The 20,101-nt window shown below is 48.4% G+C and overlaps 1 protein-coding gene across 4 annotated transcripts in view; it reads right to left on the bottom strand.

Moving 5' to 3' along the window:
* Nucleotides 1-20,101, bottom strand: part of AKAP9 (A-kinase anchoring protein 9) — a 2,953,299-nt gene that overhangs the window by 638,895 nt on the left and 2,294,303 nt on the right. For all 4 annotated transcript variants that reach the window (XM_069648423.1, XM_069648424.1, XM_069648425.1 and 1 more), the window contains one exon: nt 19,843-20,031. In XM_069648423.1, the coding sequence (XP_069504524.1) occupies nt 19,843-20,031 (189 nt within the window). The remainder of the gene's footprint in view (nt 1-19,842; nt 20,032-20,101) is intronic.

The raw sequence follows: 20,101 nt of genomic DNA, 5'->3' as shown, positions 1-20,101 counted from the left end.
CCATCCTGATCAATTTCTTTCAAATAGTCGTTGAGTTCCTTTCTTTCCTTGAACACCATGCAGCCCAAGTCTAACAATGCATCTGTTTCCTCCAATATTGACTTGCACACAAAGATTTTAGGTGAAACTCTAATAGTCTGTCCTCTTTGCATGCAGGAAACTCACATATTTGATATCTTCAGATGATATCCTTTCTAGTTCAGGCAATACATGTAGCATTTTTAGCACGTTTGTACGATTCAATATTAACTTTAGATTTATATTCGGCCTAAGTTACATGAAGAGCTTGGCGACTAACCTCCTGCTCTTTTATCCCTTAAACTGTCTTCATAGTCCCCTCAGGATTTACTCTGCCTTTAGAGGGGCCCCTTTTGTCAACTACCTGGGGAGTGCATTCATTTATGCTAAACAATTGCATTAGGCGGTCTCAATCCTCCCCAACCCTGGGTTTAGACCCTGCATGCTTAGAAGTACCACCAACTATATTCATCTGCATCATGAACAACCCCTCCTGTGCCCGTTTAATCTGACTGTTGAGCACTTTGACTCGACATTGGAGAATTACTCTCCACTACTCTGTTCGATGTACGCACTGTCACAGGTTTTTTAAAGATTGCAGCTCATCTCCTCTCTCTTTTGCTCCTTCTCTTTCTCACACACTACTGTCGTGGGGTTTGTTTGGCATGTAGAGTGGCACATGGGAGGCTTATCCTGGCCAGATGAGCAACCAGTATTATGCTCAGATGTTTTGTCAGGTCAATGCATTCCCGGCTTGCTATGACCGTTTGCATTTTACTATTTTCTACCCTGGACCCCCCAGCTTTCTGTTCCACAGTTTCCAACTCCTCCAGAGTTCTACTTGCCTTATCCGTCCACAACACCTCTCAAATATTTTCTCGAATCTAATCGCAGTGGATTCCTTCTTAGATTTTTTCAGAGCCTTTTTATGTAGTTTTTTCCCCAGACTCTCTCTCTCTCTCTCTTTTTGTTCTTGCTGCCACCCTTCCACATTTCTTTCCCGCACTGGTGGTTTTTGAATTACCTGTTGCTGCACCTTTTCCGGGGGGTCCTTTTCTACCAAATCTTCTGACCCTTCCTCAGTGTTTGTTCCTTTAGCCCGTGAACTTATCAAGTCCCTTTGTGACTGCTTTAGCATTAGATTGGTCAAAATATTGATTTTGACATATAACTCGCAAAGGATAAGTGCGTTTGCTTACACCTCATCTTTAATATTTTTGTACAATTCCACTGAGGCGCTATGTACAGTGTTGAAGGCCGGAATTGAAGGGGCCCCTCTTTTCAAATTCATCACCTATCTCCTTGGGGGTCATTTCATCCAGGAGTTGGGATGGAGAACCTATTATTATATTGGAGTCCTCCCGGTGGGAGTCTTCTACTAATTGGCTTGGGTTTACACACTGAATATCCCCATATTCAATCAACAGCGGGACAAGATCATCTCCTTTACTATTCACCAGGTCCCCAACACACATGCTCGTACCCTCCAATGAATGAATATCAGTCATGTTCCCCAGAAAGCCAGGAATAGCAGTAGTTGATTGTTTCAGAGTCCTAAACTCTGTGCTACTGCCTATTTTCCTGAGGTAATCTGTGATTTTTGAGGCCATACTCCCAGTTACATTTGGCTGCACTTGGGGCTTAGTTTTTGGGGTAATAGTGGCCTCCTCCCTTGTATCCCTCGAGTTATTCATCGTGCATGTTGTACGCATTCAGGGTATCCACCCTGATCATTTTCCTGGTTATTCATTTCATGTTCAGTCATTCTGAAATCACAACATATTGAATCCACCAGTTACTCCTCAGAGAGCCTTGTCAGTAAGCTTAGTTGAATTTTCGCCTCGTTTTCGAATGTCAGAATTTGTGCCACAGCTTCCTTACTTAAAGTACGACTCCTAACATTTTTGGAAATCACTAGGGTTGTTTGTGCATCTTACAAACAGCACGATTGTAAATGTTTCCTGATTATAGGAGGCATGTGCCCATTTGTATACAAATCTGCCCTCCTTGTGTTCAAAGGTAAGACCCACAGTCACACGAGGGGGAAGCTAAGAGAAAATGAAAATGTCTGGACACCAAGCGTCAAAAGAGCCTTTAAAGGGCAGCCGTACACTTATGTAAAATCAGCGAGTCAAGATCAAAGGCTCCTAGCCCGCACTCTCTTGCTCAGTGATAAATTAAGTATTGCAGTCGAAAATTGGTAGCAAGAATACCTTCCCTCAGGCACACCTGCAAGTCCTGACCATGACAAGGTCCAGGGCATAGTGCCCACAGTCCCTCACCCAAATATGGCCCAGATAGGACCCGCCGTCAGCTCTTTTGATACTATGGAAACCGTAGAGCTGTGTAGTAACTCTTGCGCACCGCTCACTGCTGTGACTGAGGCTGTGTTGCAAAACCTCACTTAGCTCTATAGATAGCTGGCCAGGACCGTTTCTTAAAACAGGGCTTCAAAAACAGCCTCTAGAGCCGATGTAAGGAAAATAGAGGAGCTGTAAGCGTGTTGTTTAACAGTTCGCACAGTAGTTACTTTATCCGCACAGCCGAGGCCAAGGAGCCACCAACCAGGAATGCAAATGCACTGGCTAAAATAATGTCAGCACAACCGCTCCGCGCCTCATCCTAACAGCACGCTGCTATAGCCTACACGTTATCTGCTATGTCAGATAAGGTTGACATGCTGGCGGGCTCACTTCCCCCACCATGAATCTCCGGCACCAGCACTTAGCGCAGCTTGCACACCACGCTGGATACTGTAAATGTTCGGGCGCACAGAAGCTCGTCTTGCCCAAGGGGTTGTCTCGCCAAAGCCATTGAGGAACTGTTGGAGGAAAGGAATCAAAAACGTGTGAGGCCGCACTGCACAGGATCACAATCTCGCAATCACGCACAGCTGCTTCCGACAATGCTGTGGAATTCTGGAAAATGTTTTTTAAAATGTTGAATGAGGAAGAAGAACAAGTTACTTCTTACCTTGTAATGTTCTTTTCGATGGGATGTTCCTCCGACGTATTCCTTATCTTTGATAGATCATCTCCAGCTTGCTGGCCTCGGAAACATTTTTCAGTAGAGGGCGCTGCGCGTCGACGTCCGTCGAGCCGATGTCCCTCGACAGCCTCTGTATCGGCGCCGACGTCACCACACGTATAAATAGACTTATGCAGCGTCCGTTGCTCAGTTCCGTTTTGACGTTAATAGATTTTGTACATGAATTGGCTATTGACCTTGAAGGAGCGTAAGCTGCAACCACAAGGGAAGTATTAGTGCGGGGATGGATAGGAGGGGCGATAAGGAATACGTCGGAGGAACATCCCATTGAAAGAACGTTACAAGGTAAGAAGTAACTTGTTCTTCAAAGGGATTGTGTCCTCCGACGTATTCCTCATCTTTGATAGACTCCCATAGCAGTGGTGTGCAATTGGAGGTGGGAGTAAAACGCCATGTTTACTTTTAGGAATGAACCGAATGTAATACGGCTTTGCCAAACCTAGTCTCTTGACTAGAGGAGGAATCCAGGTTGTAAAATCTTGTTAAGGTATGTACGGACGACCATGTGGCAGCCGCACATATGTCTCAAACCGGAACCCCTCTTTGGAGGGCCGAGGAGGCTACGATACCCCTGGTTGAATGAGCCCTAAGATTTTGAGGAGGCTCTTTTCCTGCCAGTTTGTAACATTCCAGGATGGCCAAAATAATCCATCTAGAAATGGTTTGTTTTGTTATCGGTAGTCCCAACTTGTGCCCTGAGTAACCCACGAACAGTTGGTCTGCTGGTCTAATCCTAGCAAGTCTGCTGATGTAAAAGCTTAAAGCCCGCCTTGGGTCCAGCCTATGTGGCCTTTCTTCCTCTTTCCCCGGATGGGGAGGCGGATAGAATGAAAGTAAGGTAATTTTCTGAGTGATGTGAAATTCAGAAACCACCTTTGGGAGGAAATTAGGCTTCACCTGTAGGACAACCTTGTCTTTATGGAAAATTGTATGAGGGGGTTTACAAGATAGAGCTTGTAATTCGCTCACCCTTCTAGCAGATGTTAAAGCCACTAATAAGACAGTTTTAAGGGTGAGAAATCTTAGCGAACAAGAGTGGAGTGGTTCGAAAGAAGTACCCATCAGGAAATTTAAGACTAAATTTAAGTCCCATAAAGGAACCTGGAAAGGTCTTGGAGGGTAGACATTAGTTAATCCCTTTAGAAATTGTATTAATAAGGGTAATTTTGAAATATGAAGGATCCTTCGCAATGTGCTTGAAGATCGATAGCGCTGTGAGATAGCCCTTGATAGTGCCAACTTGAAGGCCTGAATTTGCCAAGTGGAAAGGATAACACTGTTGGTGTACCACATGAAAAGGGGTCGATATTCTCTTCTCTACACCAGCTGCAAAACCTGTTCCAACGGCAGCGGTATAAAGACCTTGTTGCTGGCCTTCTGGCCGAAAGCAACACTTCCATGACGTCATCAGGGAGGTCCCAATCCTTGTATCTCCACCTTCAAGAAGCCAGGCGTGAAGGTTGAGGGTTCTGATGTCTGGATGGAGAACCTGACCTCCCTTCTCGGAGAGAAGATTCTCCTTGAGGGGAAGACGAATTGGAGGGCAGATGGACATGTCCAGAAGGTCCGGGTACCACGTTCTCCTGGCCGAGTCTGGGGCAATTAGGATCATGGTTCTCCGGAATCTTCTCAACCTCCTGATCATTTGAGGAATGACAGGGACTGGTGGAAACGCGTACAGGAGTGGAAACCCCCAGTCCACTATGAACGCGTCCCCTAGAGCTCCTCTCGGGGGAAATTCCCTTGAACAAAACAGATCACATTTTCAGTTGGTACTGGTGGCAAACAGATCCACTTGAGGGGTTCCCCAAAGAGCGAAGATCTCCTGAAGGACTTCCTGAGCTAGTTCCCACTTGTGGGAGACTGAGCCCTGCCTGCTTAGAGCGTCCGCCGTCAAGTTCTTCTCTCTGGCTAGGTGGACTGCCGATAGAGAGATTCCTTCTTGAATTGCCCAAAACCAGAGCTGCATTGCCTCTCTGCACAGTGGTAGTGATCCTACGCCTCCTCTTTTGTTGAGGTAGGGCATGGCCACTGTGTTGTCCGTCATTATCAGGACATTTCTGCCCTGTACAGATGGCAGAAAAGCCTTCACCGCTAGTCTGATTGCTCTCAGCTCTAACAGGTTGATATGTAGTCTGGACTCCGATGGGGACCAACGACCGCTGATGGTCAAGTCGTTGGTATTGGCTCCCCACCCCGTGAGTGAGGCATCTGTGACTACTGTTATCTTCAGCCATGGTTGCCAAAACAGTTCCCCCTTCAAGATGTTTTCCTGGCAGGCCCACCACTGAAGGTCTCGAGCCACCTTGTCCGGAATCTGAAGGACGTCTGTCATTCTCCCTGAGAATTGCGACCACTGAATTCTCAGTGCCCACTGAAGAGATCTAATTCTCAGGCGAGCCTCTGGCACAATGAAGATGCAGGATGCCATGAGGCCTAGCAACCTCAAAAAGTTGAAGGCTGGGAGACGTTGGGCATTTTGAAACTTGGTGACCATCTGCAGAATATCTTGAGCCCTCACCTCTGGTGACGAGGCTTTTCCCAGGGAAGTGTCCAGGACCGCTTCAATAAACTGGAGTCTCTGTGATGGTATCATCTGTGACTTCTTTAAATTGAGGGAGATGCCCAGTTTGTGAAGGAAGTGGCAGACATAATCTAGCTGGATCTGAGCTTGTTCCGAAGATACAGCTCTGATCAGCCAATCGTCCAGGTAGGGGTAGACGTGGATCCCTTCCCTCCTTAGACTTGCAGCCACTACCGACATCAGCTTGGTGAAGACCCTCGGGGCGGAGGTCAGCCCAAATGGCAGAACTCGAAATTGATAATGAGAGCCGCCAATTGCGAACCTCAGGTATTTCCTGTGTTTGAGATGGATTGGCACATGGAAATAAGCATCCTGCAGGTCCAGAGATACCAGCCAGTCCTGGAGCTGGAGGGCCTGAAGGATCTGAGAGAGAGTTACCATCTTGAACTTGTCCTTCCAGAGGAACTTGTTCAATTCTCGTAAGTCCAAGATAGGTCTCAGTCCTCCGTCTTTCTTCGGTATGAGAAAGTAGGGGGGAGTACCAGCCCTTGTTCCTCTCCCCTGCAGGTACCGGTTCTATGGCACCTTTCTCTAGCAGGTCTACAATTTCCTGCAAGAGGAGCGGATCTGGAACTCTCAGAGAGCTGTTCCCCGGTGGATGACTCTGAGGGATGCGTAGAAAAGGCAGGCAGTAACCTTGGGCAACTGTCTTCAATGCCCAAGCATCTGACGTAATAGCCTGTCATTCCGTCAGATGTTGAGTTAACCTGCCCCCTACTGGTGTTTTGTGAAGAGAGTCCTCAGATCGGTTTGGAGGCGGCTGATGCAGATGCCGAGGGTAAAGAGGCACCTGCTGCTGCTGCGGCTTTTGTGTTTTTACCCCGTCCACCTTGGGTGAATTTCTTCTGACCCCTTTGAACCGGCTGTCCTCTGCCCTTTCCGAATGCGGAATAGAAGCGAAAGGACTTACCTCTCCAAGAGGTTCCTGAGGGGCGATATGGTGTCTGACGGATTGCAGCTCTTAAGGATTTTGCTGCTGCCTTTGATGTTTGTAGTTTAAACTGTCGTCTGCCTTCTTACCAAACAAAGAAGAGCCGTCAAAGGGCATATTCAAGAGTCTGCTTTGCACATCTGGAGCAAAACCAGACTTTCGCAACTAAGCAAATCTCCTGGTTGTTGTACTTGCCGCCATGGCCCTGCTGATACTGTCAGCAGAATTGATGCCAGTCTGAAGGGATTCGCACATTGCGTCCTTACCATCCTTAATGTTGTTGAGAAACGCTTCCCTTTCTTCTCCCTCCGGGAGGCAGTCAGCCGCTGATGAAGCACACTCCCAAAGTGTGTGGCTGAACCTTGCGAGCGTACAAGTAGCATTGATGGATTTCAATGCCATGCTACATGCGGAAAATACTTTTTTGGCCATAGAGTCATATCTCTTATCATCCCTGTCCTGTGGAAAAGTAGGGTAAACCGATTTACTACCTGCTGAAGTAGCTGCCTGAACAACCAGACTCTCTGGGTTGGGTGTTTGGATAAATATTCAGGGTCAGCAGAAGACACCCGATATTTAGCTGATAGTTTCTTTTTAACTGCTGGGATAACTTCAGGTGTTTCCCAGTTTGCCAATATTCTCCTTTGTAATGCCGCATGAAATGGCACTACAGGATCCTCCTGTGGACCTTTGACCAAGATGTCTGTGAGGTCGTCTTGCTGAAAAGCAGGTGAGGGTGTGGACCATCCCATAAATTCTATTATCCTTGCCATCAAGGTTCTATAAGGGGTTTCAGCATGTTCCCCTGGGTCTGGTGTGGCAGATTCCACTTCTGGGGAAGTGTCCAACCCACTTGCTTCCTGTAGGGTTTCATGGAGGTCTTTCAACCTACCTTTCTCAGAGGTAAATTCCTCTAGTGCAGGAGTTGCAGATCCCTGCAACTCAAAAGGTCTTTCCTGATCTGAATCCTCCCCTTCTTCATAAATAGAAGATAAGACCCTAGAGTGGTCAGGTGTTGAAAATGGTATAAATCCCATTTCCAGAGCAGAAGGAGCCAGATTTGTCATGATTGGCTGAGAAAACGTTGACGCAGACGTTAAAGGCTTCGAAGGCGTCGAGAAAGGTGGTAAAGACCTCGATGAACTTCAGAGTATCGGGATTCTACTCGAGGTTGTCGACGACATTCTCGTGCTCGAGGCTCTGGGGATGGCCACTGGCTGTGAGTTTGTCCTTTCTCGGCATCGACGTCGAAGACGGCGTCGACTCGACTGACCTGTGCGTCAAAGAACCCGTCGATCTATGTGTCGAAGGGATCCTCGACGACGGCGTCGAAGACACAACTTTGCCTTTACTTGAAGGTTCGTGACGCTCTCGGGTGGCTTCTTTCGCCGGGTACTGCGACTCGCAGCTTTTTGATTTTTCGGGTCTTTTACCCAGGGTATCACCCTCAGCAGTCTTCGAGGGGGTCGAGGCCGCGTTCTCGAAGACGCTTAGCATCTTTTTCCTGAATTCCTCCCACTCAGCCTGAGAGCTATGCTTTGTGGGACAGGAGACCCTTTTTGGGGAAACGAAAGAAGACAAAGACGAGGAAGGGGATCTTCGACGTCTCTTTTTTTAATGCTTAGATCTCGAAGAGTGATGGGAACTGCTTCGAGATCTAGAACGAGAATGTCTTTTATGATGGCGAGGAGACGAATGTCTCGACTCCGCCGAGGAAACTTTTGAAGAAGTTTTAACTGCCTTACCTCTCTCGAGCTTCCCCTTACACTCCTTCAAGGCTTTCGCCGTCATGGACATGCAGTCCTCGCACTCCGAACAATGGTGCTCGATTCCCAGGCACCACAAACAGATCCTGTGAGGATCCGTCAACGACATTTTCTTTTCACAGTCTTGACATTTTTTAAAGCGGGACCGTGGAGTCGTCGGTTCGGGTGAGGAAGCCATCGAGTACGAGTCGGTATTCACGAGGAATGTATCGATATATTTGACTGAAGAACTGAGCAACGATATTCTGAGGCCCCACGAAGCGCGGAAAAACGGAACTGAGCAACGGACGCTGCGCGAGTCTATTTATACGTGTTGTGACGTCGGCGCCGATATGGAGGCCGTCGAGGGACATCGGCTCGAGGGATGTCGACGCGCATCACCCTCTACTGAAAAATGTTTCCGAGGCCAGCAAGCTGGAGATGATCTATCAAAGATAAGGAATACGTCGGAGGGCACAATCCCTTCGAAAAAAAGAACCCATCCCAGAATCCAAATGGAAAAAAACAGGACTATATGGAATTCTCGTGAATGGCCACAGGAAATTTGAGAGCTATGGGTTTAAGGCCTTTGAGAATTAGATAGGTGCAGTTCAAGTATGTACACTGAATCTACAAAATAAACAAAATACGTTTTAAAATAGAATAGGGGAATTTGACAAAAATACCTTTGATCTTGAGGGCACCAAGTGCCACTGGCCAGTAGTTCTCAGGAAATTCGAGATTGACATTAACGCTGACACAAATTGTGCATCCTGGGGCTATCCACATTGGAGCCATGCAAACATAAAAATACAATCTTCCTGACCAGGCACATTGTGCAGCCAGTATACAATTGCCTCAATAAACTTGAGATATATGCCTCAAAGAAAAAAGAAAGGCTAAGAAGCAATAACCTTTTAATTTGTGTCAGTGTAAAATGTATTTACTGTAATTTAACAACAATTGGGTAGTAATACAACTAAAAAACATTGGGTTTGTACAAGCAATATTGCACCATTGTGAATTTAGATTCATTTCAATACAAAGGTTGGCAACAATATCACATTTAGAGAAGTTGTGCAATTTCTAAAGAGTATCCAAACTGTCTCCCCCATCAAAATAAATATCAGTGCTAAAATACATTACAATTGAATCTTCAGCATCACAGTAAGTAAACGTCCATACTAAGCAGTAAGTCGTTTTGCAGCATTTTGCATCCAGAGAGCAAACCTCTACCTCAATAAAACCTCCCCCATTTTCAAAATGGCATGTCCAATGGAAATCCACCAATTCATATCTCTCACAGTGTTAAGGCGTTTTACGCAAGTCTTTGATAGAACTTGGAAAACCCATCTAAGGTTCAGCCTGAACTACCCAAAGGTTTGGTAGCAATGGCTGAACAGACAGGCTTATTCTAGGAGGGATAAGGACTGTAGTTAGACACACAGTACTTAGAGCATACAATTGGTTCAAGGAAACACTGACACACTAGCAGTTACTAGAAGTTGGTTGAGGGGGTTAGCTCAGGGGCAACACGTTTGTCTCAGAAGTAAGACAATGCAGCGCAACACAGTTTTGAATCCCGATCCCACGCTTAGAAACCAATCTCTGGTATTAAGAGTGTTGTAAAAGAACAATTATAATAATATAAAAATTGTTATTTCTATTATGTACACTAAGGTTTTTAGAAAATAGGTCATGTAAGTACTATCCACACAGTAATATCACAGTAGAATAAAAGGTCGCCCACTTTAAATAAAAAATGCAAAGCTACACAGAACTTTGAGAAAACTACTGATACTAATAAGCAAACTACGATTAACACTTGCAACTTTAGTAAACCCTTTCCTACCCACTCTTCAAAAGTCCAACCCTACTCCAAATAAGTCTCAAAAAGTCAAGGGGGGCACTGGGGGTCCAGTGACTAAGGGCTGAGGAGGAACGAGGAAGGTAAGCAGCAGAGAGAGCAAAGTCTTTGAAGGTTTCTTCAGGTTTTCAGGTAAGTAAGAGTTTGTTTTTGTAATTTAAATCCCCATGTCTGTTCTTGCGAGAGAGGGGCGCCCGCTACCTTTGTAAAACTATTTGTTAAGGAACCTGGGATTGGTAACCCTAGGTCTCCTGGGGGCAACCAGACCTGGTCTCCCTCTCACTGTGCTTAGAGAGGCATCAGCTTCACCTCACTGATGATCCCCAACAAGGGTGAAACACGTGTATGGGGTTGCTGGTGGTACTCTCGTTCAGATTGGAATTGCCATTGTATTTCGGTGCTGGACTGCCCCTGGGCAGGACAAAGACTGATATGCAAATGGATATTTCCCATCTGTGAAAGGCACAGTGAGTAAAAGCAGTGGCTGCGAACTCTCAAGTGGTTAATAACCACTGAACAGGTTATCATGTCTGTTCTTGCGAGAGAGGGGCGCCCGCTACCTTTGTAAAAAATTCCCAATGGGTTGTTCACCCCTATGGGAATCAGGGTGCCCTGGAGGGGGTGCAAGTAACAGCTTCACTGCAGCCGTCCAAGAGCACCTGAGCAAAGCAGCAAGACCAAGGTAAGTATCTAGGCTTGAGACAGTGCCTTATCAATGAACAACAAGGTTCAGCAGGTTGGTCACCAAGGTGAGGCGACAAGTGTGCCTGGCTCGTGTTTCTTGGCCTGCATGGCAGAAGTGGGAACTATGGAGGGAACAGGCGGATGCACTCGAGCAGTGTTATCTCAAGCAGTGGTATGTCCAGCAGTGGATCCTCGTGGCACTGGTGCGTTGGAGCCCTTCACAGGTTTCGGTTCAGCAACGGTTGTCATCCAGGAGACTTTCCTTCGGTTCCCGGTCCATGACTCAGCTGAGCGGACTCAGGAGTGGAAAAATGTCACAGTAGGCCCAAGGATGCCCACAAGGTGTTAGCCAGATCCGCACTTCACATGACTATGCACTGTAAAATGACACAGGTCCCTGTCCTTTCAGGCACTCAGAGAGCCTTGGCAGGCCTTCCAAGGGAAGCCTGACAAAGACCAAAGACCCATCAAGACCTCCCCCACCCAGTAAGGTAGAAGAAAGCTCAAGTAAGAACAAGTCTTCATGAACAGGGCTTAAAAAACATAGGCAAATCGTGACCCCTGTGTCCCTCCTGCAGCTGCAAAGACAGCCTGTGGTAGAACTGCAGAGAAGTTGTGTAAAAAGGTAGACTGCCACCAGCCTGTCAGATGAACATGTAACAGTAACTAAAGGTACTGCAACAGTGAGAAAAGGGAGACAAAGTACCCTCAGCAATCCACATAAGGGGTTTCTGATCTCACAAAATAACATACAGGAGGGACAAAAGGGTGCCCCCCCTTCCCTGGTAACTGTGTTAACCCAGGTAAAATAAATTATAAGTTACTCACCGTAGTGACTAACGTACTCCTAATCCATAGTCCCCTTTCCTCTATACTGTATGGGCGTCCCTTCCAAGGGATGGGAGACGGAACCTTTTTCACCAGCAAAAACCTTCTTCCCCTTTAAATTTAGAGGCGTGTGGGGGTGCGGCCCAGGGAACATTTGCTGCCCTGACTCCGCCCTTCGGCGCCACACCTCAGTCCCCATTGACTCATCGACAATAGATTTAACATTGCCTAATGGCACCAGTAATATTAGGGGGGAGGTTGGTGGGACGTATGGAGGAAAGGGGACTATGGACTAAGAGTATGTTAGTCACTACGGTGAATAACTTATAATTACTCTTACGGCCCGTCCCCTTTCCTCCATACTGTATGGGCGATTACAACTGATTGTAGCCCCAGGGTGGAGAGGAGACCCTCCTTAAGCAAATACGTTCCTGAGAACCGCCTATCCGAAAGCCGCATCAGATCTGGAGCCGGCATCCAAACAGTAATGCTTGCAGAAAGCAGAGGGAGAGGCCCACGTGGCCGCCCTGCTTATGACTTGCCAAGGGACATGACACTGGAATGCGATGGCCGTTGCCTTGGCCCTGACTGCGTGGGCATGCATGTTGGCCGGGAGCGGCTTGTGCTGGCCCTCATACGCTTCTCTGATGGCAGAGACCATCCAGCTGGATATGGAAGCCTTAGAGGCCTGCTATTTAAAAAAAGGCAGCAAAAAGCTTGTGCTGCAAACTCTCATCTCAGAACAGGTTAGCATGCCATGTTCTTTCTGGAGAGGAGCGCCTGCTACCTTTTTTGAAATATTAGAGGCCTGATAGCTTGGTCTTGAGCCTCGGAAAGTGACAAACAGGGCGTCTGATTTGCCGAAGCACTTGGTCCTGTCCAAGTAGAATTTCAGGGCACGCCTGATATCCAGGCCGTGCAGCACTCTCTGTGCTTCGTCCTTGGGATTGGGAAAAAACATCAGAAGGACTATTTCCTCGTTCAAGTGGAAAGCAGGCGGAACCTTGGGCAGAAAAGCCGGGTGCGCCCGCAGGACTACCTTGTCCTTGTGAAAGGTGGTATATGGTTCAGAGGCGACCAGCGCCTGGATTTCGCTGACTATGAGCCGAAGTAAGTCCGACTAGTAAGGCCGTCTTGATGGCGACCAGCCTGATGTCCACAGGCGCCATTGACTCGAACGGTTTGTGCGCCAGGGCGCCCAAGACTATGTTAAGGTCCCACACAGGGTGCAGTCTCTTGACGGGCGGGTAGAGCCTTGCATCGTTTCTTGACAATAGGGTTGGAGGAGGAAAAAATGCCCTCTTCTGAGTTCCTGTAAGCCCCAATGGCTGCAAGGTATGTGTCATACCTGCACGCCTGAATAGGCGAGGTGAGCCGAAAAGGAGAGCACGTCATCCAAGGTGCACGCCAGGGGGTCGATTACCTCGGATTCTGCCCAGTGGCAGAATCTGGTCCATTGGCTTTTGTACTGGGCCCTGGTTGCTTTGCTCCTGGCACCCTGTATGATCTCCAGATTGGCCTGTGAGAGGCTAAGGTGCCGAAGCATTACCTGCTCAGGTACCACGCTGTGAGGGCTAACTTCCCTGGCGCAGGGTGGATGACTCTGTCCCCCTGCTGTACCAGAAGATGTGCTGGGCCCGTTGGGAGGTGAATCTAGGGCACTTCCGAGAGACTGAGCAGCTCTGAAAACCATGGCCTGGCCGGCCACCATGGAGCAATTAGGATGATGAGGAGTTGGTGAGACTCCTTGATTTTGCAAATTACCCAGTGAATCCGGGTAGTGGGTGGAAAGGCATAGGCTTTCATACCGGTCCACTGGAGGTGAAATGTGTCACCCAGAGAGCTGGGGCCCTGACCTTGCCAGGATGCAAACTGGGGACACTTCTTGTTGTGCAAGGTGGCAAAGAGATCCACCTGGGGGTGACCCCACCGGTTGAAGATCTCCTGAATAACGAGGTAGTTTAGCTGCCACTCGTAACTTTCCGCTCCCATCCTGCTGAGCCTTTCCGCTTCCAGGTTGGATTCCCCCGGGAGGTGGACTGCTGTGAAGTAAATGTCGTTTTCCAGGGCACACTCCCATAGGTTGATCGCAGTTTGCACAGAGTAGGGGATCTGGTGCCTCCCTGCTTGTTGACGTAGTACATGCTGGTCGAGTTGTCCGTCTGGATGAGGACAACCTTGCCAATGAGAAGTGGTAGGGCATTGTAGGAATGCCCAGAGCGCCAGCCAGAAGGTGTTCAGCTCTAGCCAATTGATGTGGTATTCCTGTTCCTGTCGAATCCAGGTGCTGTGGACCGAGAGATCGTCCAGGGTGGCTCCCCTTGAGCGAGGAATCCGTGTTGATGGTGGCCTGAGGAGTGGGCGGCCGGAAGGGCTTGCCCCTCTGCAGGTTGCAGTCTCTGGACCACCATGTGAGGTCCGGGTGGAGAGATGGAGGAACGTTGATCATCTCGGATTGAGAGCCCCGCTCCTGGTTCCATGAGGCCACAAAGTGCAGCTGAATCCTCCTCATCCTTAGTCTCGTGTACGGACCGCCTAATAGGACCGTAGCCAGAAGACCCAGGAGATGTTGGTACCACCAAGCCGAGCTCACCTCTCTGATGAGGAAGTGGGTGATGGCCCTCCCGATGGCCGAGATTTCGTCCCCCGAAGGGAAGACCTTCTCAGAGCACATGTCCCAGATAAGGCCCAAGAATGTCAGATTCTGCGTGGGCTGCAGCTTCCTGAGATTGAGCGAGAAGCCCAGATCATGCAATTTGTTCATAAGGGCATGGGAAGAATTGTGAACCGCTTCCGGAGATATAGCCCTGAAGAGCCAGTCGTCGAGCTATGGGTTGATGTGGAGGCCCTGCGCTCTGAGGAGGGGCGCCACTGCATTCATGAGTCTGGTAAAGACCATGGGGGCCGAGTTGAGGGCAAAAGGGAGGATCTTGCATTGAAAATGGCAGCCCATGATCCTGAACCGTAGGAAAGAACGATGGGGCTGCCCAATCGGGACATGTAGGTACGCGTCCATCAGATCCAGGGAGCACATCCAGTCTTCCTTGTCCAATGTCTCAGCTATAAAAGCTGGCATAACCATCTTGAATTTTTGCAGGGGTAAGGAGAGGTTGAGGGTGGAAAGGTCCAGTACAACTCGCAGGCCCGCCTGGTTATTTTTCTGAATAGCAAAAATCCTGTAGTAAAAGCCAAAGCCTCGCTGGGAGGCTGGGACTTCCTCCACTGCCGGTCTCTCTAGGAGCGACCGGATCTCCGCCAAAAGAGTAGCTGTTCCAACCTGCGCGAGTGGAGGGGAGGAGGGAGGAGAGGCTGGGAAAGGAAGGCGGTACCCCGTGGATACTACGGATAGGATCCAGGGGTCCGCGAAATTCTGGCGCCAGAAATGTGCATGGACAGCAAGCCAGCCCCCACCGGAGACACGTGGACCCGATGGGGCGTGTCATGCCTTCTTTACCTCGAAGGCTTTCGCTGAGGAGGGGGACTGGAAAAAGCCCTTACTCCACTCCCCCCCTTTTTTGTTGCTTGCGCCGGTTCTGAGACGGCGAGTGGTCCGGCTGCCTGGATCTGCGTTCCTGGAAGCCACGGAACCCTCCGCATGTACGACCCCTTTCTGAGCGCTGCTGAGATTGAGTGTATGATTTGGGCATGGTATTTGTAAGGATGGATAAAGACTTAGCTGTTTGTAAGCTGTTTTTCTTCTTGTCCAGCTCTTCGTCCGTAGAGGAGTGGAAGAGGCCCCCCCCCTCGAAAGGTAGATCTAGTATGCGTTCCTGGACATCCAGGTTGAATTTTGTTGCCCGGAGCCAGTCTGTCCTCCTTATGTACGTGGCAATACAGATGGCACGGCCTGAGGTATCAATATGGACCACTGGGGATTCCAGGAGGTCTTGCGCCACCAGCTTGGCCTCGGCTAGCCCTGCCTTAAAGCGTGAATGGCTCTGGGTGGGGAGTTCCGGGAGGAAGTCCGCAATTTCCCACCATAATCTTTGGTTGGCAGCTGCCAGCATGCCATCGGCATTGGCTTGACGTAGATGTAAAGAGGCGTTGGAATAGGGTTTCTTGCCATATGCCTCCAAGATCTTCACTTCCTTGCCTAGCAGCGCCGCAGAGGAAGAGTGTGAGGATGACTGGGGTTTGGAGTATAGTGATGCCGCAGCGATCACCGAGGCGTGTGGCTGAGGATGGGCCGAAAGCAAGAGTGTATCCCCCTCCATCTGCCTGTACTTGGCGTCCAGGCGGCGATTGACCGGCTGGACTGAGTGGGGTTTGAGCCAACACTTCTTGGCCAGGGAGACTACATCGGTCTGCATAGGAATCCATGATTTGGCAGTGGGTCGTCGTGTGAGGACTTCCGCCAGAACCCCCTATGCCGGCTGCTCGACTTCGGGTTGGGGTAGGCCCAGGTACTCCGCCAGACCAGCAAGACGTTCGTGGAAGGCCCTTGCTGAGGATAGCGTGTCCGGATCCTTCTCCTCATTCCTATCCTGCAGATCTGGATGATCCTGTGGAGGAGGAGGAGTAGATGGCGCCGGAGGCTGGGGTAAAGGGACCGCAGCCGGAGGCTGAGGAGGAGACGGAGTTTGCGTAGTTGGCTGTGGAGCCAGAGAAGGCGGCTGCACCGGGGACATGGGACCCAATGGGGGTGTCTGTGGTGCCGCTAGCATGGCGGGAATGACTTCCCTGATGGCGTCCTTGAGGATAACGCCCATCCGAGGTGAGAAAACCTCCTCATTTACTGAAGTGGTGGCAGGGGGTACTGACAGAGTAGCGGGGGGCTGCTGAGGCCGCTGCAAACCCTGTCCATACGGATGCAAAGGAAAGTTTCCCTGCGCACAAGAGGGGTAGCCTGTAGGCCACCTACCTGGTTGAGGCCAGTCACACCTCGACACTTGTTCTTCGACGAATTCCTGGAATGACGTCGGACGAAAGCCTCTGTATGGCGCGGCAGCCATTTTGTCGAGCTTTCTGCCACATGCCTGCAATGTGTTGCTTAGCCCGCTGGGCCCAGCCTCCTCCGAGACTCTTGCTTGTGGATCACAAGCCTTACCCTGCTCCTCGAGCCTAGGCCCAGTAGGTCTGGGACCCTCAACCCAGGGGTCAGTAGAGCTGCGTTTAGGCACCCCCTCGGAAGAATTTCCGGTATTAGGGCATAGCCCCTTGGCCATGGTGCCGGTACAAGGGCAAAGCCCCTCGGGTGAAGACCCGGTAAAAGAACCTTCCAGTCCCTCAACACTATCACCGGGAGGATCCCTCAGAAGGCCGGTAGCTGCAGCAGCCTTGTTGGTGCAAGCGCTGGTAGAAGGACCTGACCGGTCCCTCATGCGTGGGAGAGTCCCTGGGAAGGAGTTTCCCTTGCGGGGTGCGATGGAGAATATCGGCCCTACCTTGGGCCTGGCTCGATGTTCCACAAAGGTCTTGAGGTCCTCAGGAGGAGACTTCTGGAAGAGCTCCCTCCACCTGGCTAGTCTGTTCTTCCGTCCAAGCTTGCCAACCGTGGTAAGGGCCAAGGCAATGTAGACAGAGCGTGGGGGTCTGAAGTTGGGAATAGCCCGTTGCAGGCTGGACACCTGCTGAACCCTGTGGAAGTCGGCATGCGCCGGGGAGGAGTGTGACGCCTGAGGACCGAATACCTAAATGACAAAAAGAAAGAAGAAGACAAGAGAAGAAGTATCTGCGCATGGAATTACATGGCCGAAGCCAAACCCAGGAGCGTTTGGTGAATTTGGCCCGTTCCAGTTGACGCGGAAAAGGGGATTGGGGTGTGGCACCGGAGGGCGTAGTTAGGGCAGCGCATGCTCCCTGGGCCGCACCCCTGCGCGCCTCTAAATTTAAAGGGGAAGAAGGTTTTTTTCTGGTGAAAAAGGTTCTGGCTCCTGTCTCTTGGAAGGGACGCCCATACAGTATGGAGGAAAGAGGATGGGACGTAAGAGTAAAGGGAGCTCAAGGAGCTGCACAGAAAGTGCTGTGTTCTGCAACAGAAAAGTCAGAGGCCAGGACACATGGAGGAAAGCATAACTCCATAAAAAAATGTAAGCGATAAAAAGGGTTCTCGAGTACACAGTAAAATAATGAGGTAGTGTGGAGAAAGGTTCCCACTCACTCAGGAGAGTCGGGTAAAAACCAAGAATCCAGCAAAACGTGTTGGGGGACTCGCAGGTGGAGATAATTTCAATCAATCAAAAAGGAAATCTACTCTAACACCCAGTCAGCCACAAGTGGTAGGCGGAGGGGGTCACTGTCACCATCGACCTCATGGCAATGAACTGTTTAGACAAAAAACATCCTACATTAACACATTGGCTTGCTACCTCAAAGCCTAAGAAACTTCGATTTGGAGAGAGAAGATTCATTTTCCAGATCGCTCTCACATAGCTACTACATTATCGTAAAAGGTTGTCAGCTAGGATAGATTCTGAGTATGTGAAAAAAACACTGACAAAGTAAATATTTTGGCATTTGCATTTCTTCATTTTATTTAACACGTATAGGTATGAATTTTCTTGGGTCCATAAAGAACAGGCCCAGCTCAAAAAACATGCAAGCTGAAGGTCTGGTCCTCAAACAACTATTATTAAGTGAGTTATTAGCACGTGCTGGCTGGTTAGATACTTCATTTTAAATTGGCAGTTGAGACACAAAGCCTGCAGCTTACACAGCCTGCTACAAAGGCCTGTAAAATGCATTTGATCTCCGAACCATCCAACATGACATCAGCAACACTTTCAAAAAACATCTTTAAGTACCAATTACCCAGGGCCTTGAACAATATCCAACACAACAGTGTAACGCCTAACAATCAGTTTATTACAGGGTCAAAAATTAGTATAGTACCACTCTGGAATAGAACAGAAACATACATAATACATTGAGGCAATGTGTCAATGTGTATGAAGGCATGTACATACTGATAACTATCATTTGGCACAAGATACGATTGTTGTGCTGTACCAAGACCCAGCACCAGTTTACAAGCCAAAGCCATGCAAAGTAAGCATCAACATAAACATGCAAGCAAGAAGATCTGATGGCCCGCTGCCCATTTCTGCAGATCCATATGCAGGATGGAAGAGGGGGTTGTTTCAGTATAACAGAAATGTGTATACATTAAATTGTACGCATTCAGTGTCCAGTCCCTTACAAACTCTCCAAGCTGCCTTTAATTATTTCTTAGTCTTCTCCTGCACTATTTACTCCACGATGGGAGCATACTCCCGTGTGAGAAGTAACAGCAAGACAGAGAGACAGAGATAGAGAGAAAGACTGACACACAAAGACGAAGAGGGACATATGGAGAGGGAAAAAAGAAGCAATATAAGTGATAAAGAGGGTGGACAGAGAGGAAAACTGGCATGAGACGTGGTAAACCGAATGTGGTGAAGGAAACATGTCGAAGGAGAAGGGGTTTTGTATTTATCTTTTTAAAAATGTATATACACAACCTTTAAAGCATGTGAGGGGATTCAGGTAGGAATCCCAAATTGGCACCTCTTGTTTTCCTAATGCCTCTCAGCTATTTACCACCTGTGTACCAACCTATATGTTCCATGCTTTTCCCATATTCTCTATCCTTGGCTACCCCTACTTGTTTTAATATAATAACTTACTTTTTCATCTATATGCAAAACAATGTTCTTTCCAACCGCCTTCACAATGGAACACTATAAATTCAGTGATCCAAAAATTCTTCATAGATTTCTCTTTGCTTTTAAAGCATTTTTCAAAACACCTTAACAAGATTTTATCTACTAGACATCAATCACCATGTTTTCTTACCTACAAGACACAACAGTACTTAAAAAGTTTGTTTCAAGAGGCATCAAAACGAACAATATGGCCATACACTTTACTGTGTCTCTGGATAGATCAGTAATGCTGCATGACACAATGCTCTTCGGTCCAAGACCATGTCTGCCAAATACATATGACAGGTGTATGGTATGCATCATGGGAAGCACATTGATCTTTCCTTATAGATAACAGCATGTAAAATGTGAGGCTTGATTACATTCATCTTGAATACTCAAACTTGTTATTTATCTTGTCACACAAATGCACACACATATGTTTAAGGAATACAGAATTGCTGCATTATATTTTCAGATTAAAACTCAGAGTGAACAATTAATATTCCATTTACCTGTTCCTGCAATCTGTGCTGTAACTGATTCACCAAGGCAGCTGCATCATTGGTGCCCAAGGCTGTCAGTTGTGTCTGAAATGCTGCCACTAGAACATCCTGCTCCTTCAGAAAGACATCTTGAATAGCACCCAGCAGTTCACCTCGCCAGTCTGGAATTTGCTCAGCTAATTCAGAACTCTCATACATCTAAATTGGTTAAACCATAGATTTAAAAAGCTGGTAGAAGATTTCAATATCACATCAAATGCAAGCTCAT

Source organism: Ambystoma mexicanum, chromosome 2q (assembly GCF_040938575.1).
Source record: "Ambystoma mexicanum isolate Mex_15411 chromosome 2q, UKY_AmexF1_1, whole genome shotgun sequence".
Taxonomy (NCBI): domain Eukaryota; kingdom Metazoa; phylum Chordata; class Amphibia; order Caudata; family Ambystomatidae; genus Ambystoma; species Ambystoma mexicanum.
This window is presented reverse-complemented; position numbering and strand designations above follow the sequence as displayed.